Here is a 14,453-nt window from a genome sequence, read left to right as displayed (position 1 = left end):
AATAAAGCAAATTGGCATGTAATGTATTGTAAATAGACACCTATGCGATTAGTCTAGGATACTTTAATATTTTTTTGCATGAAGTCCATTGCTAAATCAAATGCAGAGGGCTATTTTTGATTAATATTGCCGCATGTTCATATGGTTTTTGATCAATGTATTTGCCTTAGAACTACTAAGTTCTACTTAGGTCTAAACATAGTCTACAAAAGTTCTTCTTTATTGTTTTAATACCTGATATCAATTGTGCTGATGTCCTGAAATAATTTAATTGAAATGTTCAAACATCAACATTTTGGTTAACCAAACTGACTTTGGTTAATCAAAATGTGATCCACATAAACACGTCTGTAGCCTATGTGTGCGTCATTGGTTTACTTGCGAGAGAGAGAGAGAGAGAGAGAGAGAGAGAGAGAGAGAGAGAGAGAGAGAGAGAGAGAGAGAGAGAGAGAGAGAGAGAGAGAGAGAGAGATTAGATCTGTTGTTACTGTGATTGGGGAGTTGGTTTATATAGCGGAGGTTGCGGGCATGTTCAACTCAGATCATTAGTATCCGCTCGGAAGTCAGTGCAGCTCATTGCACTTTCAGACACTGACTGAGGCAGATGACACACTGAAGACCGGACACTGTCTACTCTCAATGTTCTGGTGGCCTGCATCAATAACACAGCAGCAGACTTTGGCGCTTCTTTAACTTTGGTCTGTTGAGCGATTGCTGTTTTTGACTTTAAGAACTTTTACTGCGCAGTGAGGCGCACAGCGAGCGAACATGCACTGTCAAGCCGAGCTGAGACTCGCCTCGCCTGGCCAACTGAAAGCAGCCAGGCGGCGCTACAAGACGTTCATGATCGACGAAATCCTCTCCAAGGAAACTTGTGATTACTTCGAAAAGCTTTCGCTTTATTCTGTGTGTCCTTCTCTCGTCGTCCGTCCCAAACCTCTACATTCATGTTCGGGTAAGTTGGCTAGCGCTCTCATAATATATGCTACTGTGATGTAGGCTAAGGCGGTGTAGGCATAACATTTTTTGTTTGTGATTACGAATTTAAAAACGGGATCAGCACGACACAACGGCATACATAACAACGACTGAATGCTGACTAATGACTGAATTGCGATTATTAATCTGAATTAATAGCCTATGGAACTCGATACCTCTTGGAGGGTATAACCTACGAAACAACAGCAATACTGTATGAAGCATGTGTAGCCTGACTTGCATGAGGCACATTTAAATAGGCACATACTGTGAGAAAATAAATAATTAAATTGTAATCGCTACTGTTAGTCAGTTAATCTTTTCAGTTGGATTTTATCCTCTTCTCATAACGAGAGGTGGGACCAAACACCTGTTGATAGCCCGTTATGTCAGAGCGATCGCAGATGCAGTGCCATCGACTGGTATGTTTCCCGGTGATTGTGTGAAGTTTAGTAAAATGTTATCAGCTTCATGATTTGAAATGCAAATTGTGTCGCCATTGTGTAGTTTTGCAGGCTGTAGTAAGTTTGATTTAAAAAAAAAAAAGTAGACTACCATTTGCTAATCTTTCTCTCTTAGTGTTGTAAAATAGCCTATAACTTGGCTTAGATAAACATATATTTAAGCTATTATTATTATTATTATTAGGCCTATTATTGTTATCATGTTATTGTTATTGTTAGCGTATTGTGCTGAACGCTCACAATGTCTCCATTATTATGTTTTAATTATAGGGCTAGTTGACCGGCCTATCCTATAAGCCTATATCACTTACATACAGTAGGCTACGTTATTCTAAAATGCTTATATCTGTGTTTTCAAGTCAGTTTTACAGGATGCATAAACTTGAGCAGCATCGTTAGATTTATCAAGGACTAGGAATATATTTAAAGAGGCCTCAATTGAAGGCTTATTATTAATTTCATAGTGACATGGATTTGCGCATGCTGGCTATTCCGTGAATCAAGTGACTTGTAGCTGGAAAGTGTAAAGAAGGCTTTACTATTACATTTAGAAGAAAGCCATGTCATCATGTATAAATCTCTCATAAATCACAACAGTGCTTCCGATGATTTGTTTTTTCAGTAAAGACATCATAAGGCGTGTGACATTCCACGCGTATCACAAAATCAGCGGCATCAGGACTCAGGCCTACCGAGAGTGTGTGCTCATTTTCATAATGTAGGCTAAGCCATCCTCCAATATCTGGCCTGACAGACTTTATTTTCCTATTTTACAGACAGATTTGACTATCTTTGACACAGTTAATTACACATACGCCTAATAGAAATGTTAGGCTACTTTCCGCAAAGAGATTACCTTCTCGCCCTATCGGTCTCGTGAACTTGACTTAATGAGCCTATATTTTTCAGCACGTAAAATGTCCATGTGCTTCAAAATATGTGCACAGTGTGGCGTTGACAATCGTCATTACGGTTTTCCTTTATTTCAGGATAGGCCTACAACAGGACGGCTTGTCACCTCGATGACAAGAGATATTTGAGCTTTTCCATTGACAACCGCCGAGGTTATGATCTTGACCTTTCGGTAGCCTACGCAGAAATGATCAGCCCACGACGCGTTTGGTCAGCTTGAGTCATGTGCTGGTTGTCTACCATTGTGGGACACTTTTCAGGGTTTCAGTGCCTATACCTGCTTCAGCACCAATAATGTGAGGCAAGACGACATTGGCTCAGGACGTCATTCAAAATAAAAAAAAAAATCAATTCAATTAAAAAAAAAAAAAAGTCCCCCAGTCCAATATTTTTTTTTTTTTGTAAGGGGTTAATTCAATGTAGTTTGACTAAGTCCATGTAGGCCTACACAGGCTTAAGCAAGGATTTGAGGAAGTGGTTTGATAGGTATTCGAAAATAAGGGTGCCTGTCAATGACTCATGACAGTTATTTACAACTTAGGCCTCATCTCCTCCTCAAGGTGAAATAATCACAACATGATCAACAGGTCCTTCTCAAAACAACAATGTCCACTATTAAACAACAAAGTAACATGCAATTGTTGCAAATATTTTTTTCTTATTCACAGCATTGAAAGTGAACAGTACAAAATGGGTCTTTCCAGTTAGATTTGAATAGCTCTATTGCTGTATACACACAAACATATTCAGAACCAAACCAAATAGCCAAACAGCGTTCTTAAATTAATTCCATATTCTATTTGATCCATAATTCCATATTACACTCATTTGATCAGAGACTGTGACCGTTTGATTTAACCTTACGGCACAAACCACAGCCTTTGCAGTTGCGAAATCTATGGAAGCATTCCCTGACCCAGCCCTAGCTGTCTCCTCAGAGGAGGGAGCTCAGCATCAGTCACAACATTCGCCGTCTTGTACCTCTGTGTAAACTATGCAACCGGAGACGCCCGATTTGAACCCGCACTGTGGCTTGTGGGGACAAAAATAAATTGGGCAATTCCTCTCATCATTCTTATGCGGTGCTTGATCAGAACAAGAGGACAGTGTGAGGGTTTTGGCAGCCGGGAGCCGGACGGATAGAGTAACCTCCGTAAATATCAGAACCCAGTGGCCACTACTTATTTTGAAGGCAGAGTGGTGTGAGACACTAGATATGCCAGTACTTCAATGGCCCGTAATGCTGAATATAGAAGCTGGCAGGCATGAAGGGAGCCGGGGCTGTGAAAGGCCATTGAGCAGTAATCTCTGAGGATGGAGCGGGGGACTGCTGCACAAGTGGTGGCGGCGCAACCTCTTGAGGGGGGGGGGGGGGGGGGGATGGGTGGGTGGTGTCATGCCATGCTCTCACCACTAGAGGCTGATGTAGGACCTCCATGTTGAGTTCAATGCGGTTCGATATGACAAATATTGAAACACAAACAAGTTCTGAGGCAATATCTAGTGGAAGTCGTTAATTAGGCAGATGAGTAGGTGCTGGTGCGGAATTACAGGATGTGGTTATCAGGGAGGAGGCACACGGCAACACGAGCCAAGTGACTTCATGCCACAGCGTGGGAAAACAATTAAGCCACTTCATAAGATGCTCACATAGTAGTCATGCAGCAGGTATTCAAAAGAGTCAGACTTCCTTTGCCTGGATACAATACAATAGTTTTCATTTTGAAAGTCGGTGTCTTGATGTACATAATAGCTTACCTTGAACAAAAGAAAGAGATAGGGTGTGGGTGTGTGTGTGTGTGAGAGAGAGAGCGCAAGACAGACAGAGAGAGAGAGAGAGAGCACTAAGAGAAAACAGCACTGAGAACAAACCCTGAAATTAATATGTCTGGCCTGACCTCCTGCGTGCACGGTTACCTGGTTCGAGATCAGGGAAGAGAGCGTAATGGCAGGTTGTAATATTTCATTTGGAGACGTGTCTCTCAGCGAAACCCAGGGCAAGGCTTTTAGAGGCATCTGGGGGAAGGAGGCGAAAGAGATAGAGATCAACGCCGGTGTAATCTCCCATGTCAGGGTGATGAAAAACGGCCAAATAGGGGAGTGCACGTTTGTGCAGGAGTGTGCAGGGAGGTCTTTGGTGGGGCTTAGGGAGTTAAGCAGGAGGACAAACAGTGTTTTCATCCTGCCTTAATGCCTAATCCTGTGTAGACAATAAGACCCGCAATTGACCATGACCTGACCTAATAGTTATACCCATACACGCTGACAGAAAAGCGGAACGTACATGGTTTGATACGCTTGTGTACACACATGTAAGCACACAAGCAGACGCACATGCACACACTCTCTCTCTCACATACACACACACACACACATGCATATGTGTGTACATGCTTGCGCGCACACACACATGCATATGTGTGCACATGCTCGCATGGCACGCACGCACACACACTCACTCACACACACTCGCTCACTCACTCACACTCACACACACACACACACACACACACACATATAGTATACATACACACACACACACACACACACACACACACACACACACACACACACACATACAGTATACACACACACATACTGTACATACACACACACACACACAGTACAGATTTGCTGATTCCAGTGCCTCGATAATATATACTTAGTTCAGCACTTAAAAGGCATCAGTCTTGCGGTGTTTCCCCCACCCGATGTCAACCTCAAGGCTAAATTCAATAGGCATTGGAGTTCAGCTCTAAACTTTGCCTCGGGGTAAATTTGTTTGCCAAAGGAAAATTCACAGGGTTGCATTTCATGTTTAAACACTTATATAACACTTACAGGGAACTTGATACCTCCTAGATTTGTGAATGGTACTCAAGGTATCAAAAGAGCTGAAATACTCTGGATACTGTCAAAGGAGAAGACTTGCATTGCATTGCATTGCAAGTGTGTTTACCCCACGTTCAGCAATTACATGTATGTTTTGAAGCTCTCACTTAATAATTATTTTGACCAGAATCTGTGCAATCAGATGGTTTTCTATACATTTTACGAAATAGTAACCATTGTATTTTTGAAAAGTTAATATTATTTTTTGGTTGACATACAGTTTTATCCAAAATGATTTACAAGAGAGGTGCATTTGGAACTGACTAGGCTACCAGTCGGTTAAAGACCACGTCTTTCAAAGTCATTGGGTCGCCAGGGGACATGTTGCCTCTTGTTCCAAATGCAAATATCTCACTGTCAAGTTCTGTAGACTTAATTTGATGGCTGTTGAGTGAAATAAAATTGAAAAAAATAAATAAAACAAATAAAAAGCTCTTATTTCTAATACAACACTCTCCGCCCTGTCATCATTTGATGTTACCAAAACATAATTTAACTCAAGTTCATATGTAGGCTGCAGCAAGCGCCAAGGCTGATAGCATCTTTGAAATCTAACGATAAAGGCGGCTATGGTAACCCTGAGCTTAACACAAGCTACCGGGAATTTTTCCTCATTAAGTTAATGCAGTGACGCTAATATAATCGGCGTCCTTTTCAAACATGACAGCACGCTGACAGCGATCTCTGTAAAACTGTAATCTCCTCGTCTTCTCACAAAAATATTTACATTAACTGTTTATCAATGAAAGGTTAGTCGGCTGGGAACCACCTGCAGCATGAGGCATTGGCGAGGGCAGATACAAGCGTTGGCAAAGGAGTATAGCAGCAGCAGTGGCCTGCCACAGCTAGTGTGTCTGTAGAAAGTATTGACAGGCCAGTGATTGGTCGGATGCCAGGACGGTGTCATCTTAAGGGCTGAGAGTGACAAGCTGACAGAAGTCCAACATGGTTTCCAGTATTACCAAGACATCTCTAAAGCTTTAAAGATCACTTCCCACACAGGCAATTACCAGAGAGTCTTTTTTTAAAACGTCCGCATGTGTGTGTGTGTGTGTGTGTGTGTGTGTGTGTGTGTGTGTGTGTGTGTGTGTGTGTGTTTGTGCTTGTTTGTGGGTGTGTGCATGCAAACAAGCACAAACACACACACACACACACACACACACACACACACACACACACACACACACACACAGACATTGATAAATCTGTCAATACGGAGATGGATCACGGATCTATGTTTTGTCGTTTAGCTGTCTTTATGCCAAAATGTTGTCTCTACCATCACCAGCAATCCCATTTTTGGAGGATGATGCTAGAAAAACAAAGGTCTGGAGAAGGAAAGAATACTGAATGAGTAACTGTGCATAGAGAGAAAGAGTGAGGTGTAGAGAAGGAAGGCTTCATGCCTAAACTTGCCTAAACTGGCGGCGGTGGTGTAGTGATTCTCTGAGTTTGGAGCTTAGCCATGAGCTCAACTCTCCGCCATGATGTCATGCCTGTTAATGAACGCTGAGCTGTCGCTAGGGGGCTGACACTCACACACACAGGCGCGCGCGCGCACACGCACACACTCACACACACACGCACATGCACACGCTCAAATACACACGCACATGCAAGCACATGCACATACTTGCGCAAACACACAGAAAGACCACACGTATGCCCTCATGCACTTGCACACACAAACACACACACACACACACACACACCATTTCACAGCACTTCAGCACTTTTCAGACCACCCTTTCACTTGCTCAAGGCCACATAGTCCCACCTGCTGGCAGTGGGTCTGCATCAGTCATCTTTGTCAGAGATGACAGAGGGACGTATTTCTCTGCGAGCCGAGTCATAAAGTATAGAGCCATCTGGTCTCCAATGGAGCTGGGCATAATTTATCCTGTCGTGGTGCCGATGAGCAGATAAGAGCTTCAGATCTACCACGGCGATGCTGAGAAAGAGGACGGCAACATCATCTACACCGATGACGCATCACAGTCTCTCATCTCTCCTTTATTGCCGCTCTATCAACTTTTCTGTTTTCGTTACAATGCTATGTAGCCCGTGCCAATGTCCTCATTACTGTGCCTCGTAAATCTCGTCAACTGTTTTTATATCTCAGGTCGGACGGCACGTTCTACAAATAGACGTGTAGCTCTGCGACAAGCTCTTCCTTCCCTACCTTTATATGTAATATACAGAACCTTGCATAAAGTTTGTGTGTGTGTGTGAGAGAGAGAGAGAGAGAGAGAGGAGAGAAAGAGTGAGGGAGAGAGTGGAGAGGATGGAGACGGAGGTGGAGAAAGAATGTGGGATTAATCACACACTGAGTTGCAGGAGAGCACTTGCACTTGAGACATTCATTCGCTCCCCCAGAACCAATCGCTCGGTTCATGGGGTTCAGAGGACCCCGTGTAAAACACAGAACACGTCATGGAGGGCAGCGCCAGAGTTCACGCTCTCTACATCAGACAGGCCACAGCGTTCACCATTAACCTCTCCAATGTGAGGGGGGGGAAAAGGAAGCTACTTAAAAAGACAGTCCAAATGACTGAAATTCAAACTGAAGTCATGCAACCATGTGAGGTCAAGACTAATGGAGCACACTTTGGATGAGAAATGGTTTTATTCCACAGTCGTAGCGTGGAAGGCATCTGTCTATGTGTTTTTAATTGGTCTTTTCTGTGCCTCCATTTTCAAGTATTTTGCAGGAGATAGAAGAATGGGATTATCATTCAATTTAGTCTGTTTGTCACATTTGTCACGATTGAAATGTGGATAAAACATTCTCTCTTTCCTCTCTCTCGTTGTTCCTTCCTCAGGGTCTTCCTCCCTGCGTGCGTACCCGCTCCTGTCCGTCATCACCCGCCAGCCGCCCAGCATCCCTCACCTGTCTCCCCCGTCGCCGCCCGGACAGGTGGGCCACCTGCCGCTGCTCTCCCCTCACCACCAGCAGCGGCCGGCGGAGCCGGCGCCCAGCGAGACGCCGGTCAGCATCAGCAGCGAGTCGGACACGGAGCACTGCGGCGCGGCGCGCCTCAAGAAGCCCCGCCGCAGCCGCACCATCTTCACCGAGCTGCAGCTCATGGGGCTGGAGAAGAAGTTCCAGAAGCAGAAGTACCTCTCCACGCCCGACAGGTAAACCATGTTCGCAAAAGAGTTTAAAGATTGTTAATTGATGAGTAAATAGTAAATACACACAACTACATATATTTGCTAACATAAAATCGTAAAAAAAAAAAGTCATTTATTTAGGGATATTAACAATAACTGTTTATTGTTATCAATATCACTATTTTTTTATTGAGCAGATACAAAGGAAAGTTCAAAAGAAAGTTCTAGAACCTTATGCACGAGGATTAGCACAACAAGCATGTAAACCACGTGCCTATGATATATCTATTTGCACTTAGTGAGTGTTTTAATGGCGCAGAACAGCGCTGACATTGATGAGTGAGTAGTGATCAGCGAGAGGACATGTGCACAGTCTGTTTCCTGTGCGCCCAGACACATATAAGGTCAGCAAAATGTTTTGCAGTTAAGATAAGGAGACGTTTGCGAACATACTGTAGCAATATATCACCGGGAGGGTGGGTCTGGCCATGATGGTTTTGAAGATACCTCTGTCACTGGATGCCAAAATAACCAGAGGGCCACGTCTTGGGGCAAAACTGAAATAGCTTAGTGCACAAAAAAAATTCTATAGATTTTGGTTTGAGGTAGATCTTGGTGATTGAGTGACATTGATTAACGTTGTGACATTTTGATTTATGTACATGGGAATATGTCATGCATTGCTGAGGACTGTTAGCCAGAGAATTACCTCAATGTTCTAGTCGAGACAAGAGTAACATTTTAACCCCGTGCTTTTGAAAAGAAAAAAACAGGCCTCCAAGAGAAACACTACCCTATTCAAGAATCAGGGACAAATGCCAACAAAAGCAAACAAAAATGTATTACACTGATTTAATGCCAATCGTTTAATATACATGCAGGTGTATATAAAATACTTTTTTTCATTGCACAATGAGATGAGGTAATATCCATGTCTTACAGTCCTCTCTCCTGGGTTCATTTTGGAACTCTGAATTAAGGCCATACACACACTTTTTCCAGCCCCCTCACAAGCTACTTTTAGGTTCAGCCTTGTGGCCATATTTCCATTATTGCCCCAGTGTGGGTTTTTCATTCTCAGATGTGTTTTACCCCCCCCCCCCCCCCAAAAAAAACGAAAAAGTGGAAACGTCATCATCTAAAAAGGAAAGTAGGACGCAAAAGGTGGCTACATTCATGTTTGGTGGCTACAAACCATTGTCATGTTTGTAGTTGAACTTGAGGCTCTCCAGGAAGGATGACAGCGGTGCAGAAGCTGGAGGGCTTCCTGGTCTTTGCAGAGGTGTCTCGGCGAGACAGACTGAACTGAAGTCATGGAGACCTTTTACGCTATCCACCCCCTGGAGACAAAACTCCCACGAAGCACCCATCTGCAGTGCTGGGGGGGCCTCCGCCTTGGCCTTGCAGTCGAGCCTCATTGTACTGCACCTTATCTCTTACTCCGCAGTCCCCCCCCCCCCTTCCACCCCCCCCCCCCCCCCCCCCCCCTCCCCACAACCGTTTAGTGACGCTGCCAACCGTCTCCCTCAGCTCTCAATCTGAGATCTCAGTAATGAGTCGATCCAAACCACAGGTGGGTGGGGAAAACACTAACACAGGAATCCCCCCTTTCTCCGAGCCAGAGACGTGTGCCCGCCCGGAGCTTGTTTGTTGTCGTTTGAGAGAGAGAGAGAGAGATAAGTTTAGGTATGTCTCGATGCTCTTGGCTCTGAGACGTTGCGGTCTCCTCTCCCCCTCTATCTCTCTCTCTCTCTCTCTCTCTCTCTCTCTTCAAGAGCGTACACAAGCACCCAGATAATCAAAAGGATCAAAGACACATAAATATGCCACGGTTCAGCCGGTAATGGTTTCTATCATTTTGCAATAATGATTTTATAATGTTGAAATTACTATCATCATCCTCATCATCATTATGTGTAATGCCGCATTTAAAAAGAAACGCAGTGTTCTCGACTGGAACGCACGGGGGTTTAGCGAGCTGATTTGCCCACAGTTATTTTTAACTGCTTTTTAAGTGAATGTGTGGTTTACCACACAAAAACTCCTGAGTGGAACTCCATTCTAAAGCTTAATGCCTGTGCGACAATTACACTTTCTTGCTTAAAAGTGTTTTCTCCCGCTAGGGCCTGTCAAGCCTGGCATGATGGATCACATGATAACTGGCTGATTTGAATTTACACTCAGTCGTGTGATAGCGTGCCTGCATAATCCTGTGACAGTAATTTGTCAAAAATAAAAAACGCAACGCGAAACAACCCAAGATATTGAGATATACATACATCAGAAATCCTTGAGGCAGAGCTTTTTAAAAAAAAAGAGACGCTCTCTCTCTCTCTCTCGTTGAGTGAAATATAGGCGACAGGGGGAGGACAGTGAGAGCAGGGAGGAACGCGTTGAACGCCGAGAGAGCGCGCGGGGGGCGGGCGCTAATCCGTTCGTTTCCAGCGGCGCTCCACCGTGCCGGCTCCGTGTGCGAGAGCCCGAGGTGCTCCGGACCAGCTGGGGGGAAAATCCTCCCATTTGAGTGTGAAGGACTTTGAAGGGAGACCCAGTCTGCGATGTGCAACTGGACAGTCCAGCAAGGCGCCGTTTGATATCTAACCCCCCCTCACCCCCAATCCCCCTGATACTTCCCCCAGCTTCAGTCGTCCAGCACTCATCTCTACTCCCCTGGGTATCACATTACAGGCTAACCAATAGCTCCATTAGTCATGGCTGGTCCAGATGCTGTGGAAGAGTCCAGAAAGAGAACACAGATCTTCCCTCCACCCCCACCCCACCCCACCCCCTCCTCCGTCTCTATCTCCCGGCCCGCAGCAGGCCTGTGATTGGGCAGCCTAAGCTGGCACAGATGTTGGGTGAAGGTGCCAGGCTGGAGGTGTATGATTACAGTGAATTGGAGAAGAGACCATCGAGTGTCCCCTGTTGGGATTAGTTTGATTCTTGCGTTTGAGCCTTCTCTTGCTTTGAATCAGACTTGTAAATTGCCACCCAGGAACAAAAAATGACCTTGAACATGAAAACACCCTTTGGATGACACAAGCTCTGCTCATAATGAATGCAATATGCTGTGTATCTGTTTAAAACACAGATGTTTTTTTTTTTTTTTAATTACAAAACATTATCACTCAGAATGCCCTTTCTTTTATCTGCAGATTGGATTTAGCTCAGTCTCTGGGCCTGACTCAACTTCAGGTGAAGACCTGGTACCAAAACAGACGCATGAAGTGGAAGAAAATGGTGAGTGTGAGTGAGATGAATTATTTTGCCTGAGGATAGAAGTGTGAAGTGTGTGCATTCATGCACAGATAAGTGGCTACGTGTATGAGTGTGTGTGTGCGTGTGTGTGTGCATGTGCGCGCATGTGCATGTGCCTGTGTGTGTGTGTGTGTGTGTGTGTGTGTGTGTGTGTGCATGTGTGTGTGAATAGTGTGTGCACATGAAGTGAAATGAATGGACTTAAAGGGGGACATGACGGATGATGAGGATAGGCCAGTTTACGTCAGCGCGGTCAACTGTTCACCCAGGAACAAAAGGCCCCTCAACAGCAGCGCTAGAGATTAATGACTCCACAAAGGAGCACACCATAGTCATACATCTTCCTTTAATTACTATAATAACCAAACTTGCCTTTGACCGTCATCAGCATCATTCAACCTGTGCTTCTCTCTCTCTCTCTCTCTTGTTCTCTCTGTGTGTGTGTGTGTGTGTGTGTGTGTGTAGGTGTTAAAGGGAGGGCACGAGGCCCCCACCAAGCCCAAAGGGCGGCCCAAGAAGAACTCCATCCCCACCACGGAGGAGATCGAGGCGCAGGAGCGGATGGCGGCCATGATGGCCGAGGAGGATCGCCTGAGACAGGCACAGTTACAGGCGCAGGCGCAAGCGCAAGCGCAGACGGAGGCCCAGGCACAGGCGCAGTCCCCGGGCGCCCAGGGACACCCGTACCAGTCCCAGCCCCAGGACCTGAGCACGGGCAGCGGGGCCACGGAGCCCCACAGCCCCCCTCCGGTGTCCCCCATGGGGCCGGCCAACAGAGAGCAGCAGCAGCAGCAGCAGCTGTTAAAACCACTGTCGTCACCACAGACCCACGCGGCCAGCTAAACGCTAACTCCTCTGCCACACACACACACACACGCACAGCTAAAGACTTGGCCAGAGGGTCATTGCATTCAGAAGCACTTAGTGCCTCAAGATCCCCCAACCCCGTTAAGAGCTGTGATCACAACGTCAGTGTAATAAGTCAGTAAATGTCTGAAAGGTGTTTTCTTTCAGTCTGTGGCTGTACCTCCAAACGGAGCCGTCTGTACTCTTAAACTGCTACAAGGGGTTTGATTGGATCTCCAACTGCCTTCCCATTTACTATGTCAGTGTTCGTTGTTCATGCTGCCAGAACTGCACGCACATACATGCAAGCTATGATCAATCTGCCAATGAGGTTTGACTCACCTGCAAACACTCAGGTGAATCACTCAGACAGACAAACTCCGATGAGATCATGCTCTGACTATTTTATTTTAGGCAAATTTTTATTGGTAGCCATTATTTATGTATAAAGCACTGAGATTGTATTCAGCTGTAAGGTCGATCCATTGTGTGCCAAAAGACAGATGTGGAGCATTAAATCTGCCCTGTTGGATTTGGTGCCTTCTCACAGACTAATCAAACAAATGTTGCCTTTTTCAAAACAAATGTCAGTATAAGTATTAGAAACAGGTGTATATTTACAGTATTGTATTGTATTTTTCTATTACAGTAAATATTGCCTTCTGGAAGAGGTTTGCTTGGGTGTAGAGGCCTTTTTTCTGATTGCCTTTTGATTGAGTGATAACAGCTATTTTAACCAAACTACAAATCGGAGTATTTGACTATAGCAGAACTATTTCTACTATTCCCTTTGAGTATTCTTTTTTTAAAATACATGTGTTGCTTACACCAGTGTGAAATTTATATTTAGAGATGAAGATGTACCATAAGCACTGTATCATAGCTATATATTCAATGAAACGAGAGGACACTCAACCACATCATATATGTATGTATGCATATACATACAGTACATTAGCTATTCTATTTTTTATCTTGATGAATAGAAATTAAAGTTGGCGTTGGCTTATTTTCCCCTCTCTGTGTGCCGAATCTGTGCTTAGGACTCAGGAGGCAGACTGATTTTATTGCCACAAGGAAAGCCTCTTAAGCTGTCAGAGGCTCAGAAATTGAATAAATCACGGCCGGTGCCAGTGAAACAAGGAAGCTGCCAAACATGTGAAAATCTTTCAGTAATGTTTGAGCCTGCAGGCATTTGAATAAACGGCAAATAGACTGACAGTCTACAAACTCCTACATAAAAACACCCCCTCCGATTGCATGTCAAAGCTTTGATTCACCTCCCATGCCTGTTATTTCCTGTCAGCATTTTGAATTGTAAAGTTGATGGAGGATTTCCAGCTTGACATATCTATCTAACTATCTATCTATCTGTCTATCTATATATATATATAAATAAATAAATATAAAAGGTTTGATATTTTTCTGATGTACATACTGAGTTTTATTGGGTAAAAAATGTTGATACTTTTTTTGGTGTGTACAATAAATGTTTGCTGAGAACTTCTTGGTTTGTTTTAGTCTGTATTAGCCTAAATTCTACTGTATATGAGTGCATGTTTACATATGTAATAGCATTCAACAAGTACATACATAAATACTTAATTAAATAAATAAATAAATATGACCTTCACACACATCTGCTCATGCTTCAGACAAGTATGAATAAATGAATGAATATTAGCTTTGTTGATGGAAATGATTGTAGCTTGAGCCAGACTGACAGTCTAACCATTTATACCTGAAGGCAAGGCCACACATCCAGGCAAACAGGCCAAACCTTCCCTTCTTACACTTGGATAAATATCTATACAGAGTCTATGCCATACAATGACGCAAAAATACAATAGGACAATTAGCATTGCAACATAGATAGCATTGCAGCCTGGCCTGCTCTCTGCAAAACCTGTTCTTTAAGTATGCGGTCGATGCACATTGTGTTCTGACATGCTCTTGTACTTATCAGTACTTCCTACAGAATGACCTGCT

General features: G+C 44.2%; 1 protein-coding gene across 2 annotated transcripts; it reads left to right on the top strand.

Annotated features, from left to right (window-relative positions):
• The first annotated feature begins 564 nt into the window (after positions 1-564).
• On the top strand, positions 565-13,967 carry barx2 (BARX homeobox 2). 2 transcript variants are annotated; one of them, XM_062553217.1, is made up of 4 exons: positions 565-955; positions 8,069-8,384; positions 11,516-11,600; positions 12,084-13,967. In XM_062553217.1, exons 1-4 carry the CDS (start codon positions 769-771, stop codon positions 12,459-12,461), a joined length of 966 nt encoding a protein of 321 aa, XP_062409201.1. In that variant the 5' UTR covers positions 565-768; the 3' UTR covers positions 12,462-13,967. The 2 variants fall into 2 exon arrangements, with proteins under 2 accessions (XP_062409201.1, XP_062409200.1); XM_062553216.1 differs by having other exon boundaries at positions 11,516-11,606.
• The last annotated feature ends 486 nt before the right edge of the window (positions 13,968-14,453 follow it).

This window comes from Sardina pilchardus, chromosome 13 (assembly GCF_963854185.1).
Source record: "Sardina pilchardus chromosome 13, fSarPil1.1, whole genome shotgun sequence".
Classification (NCBI taxonomy): domain Eukaryota; kingdom Metazoa; phylum Chordata; class Actinopteri; order Clupeiformes; family Clupeidae; genus Sardina; species Sardina pilchardus.
Note: the sequence above shows the minus strand (reverse complement) of the source record. Positions and strands in the feature narration are given on the sequence as shown.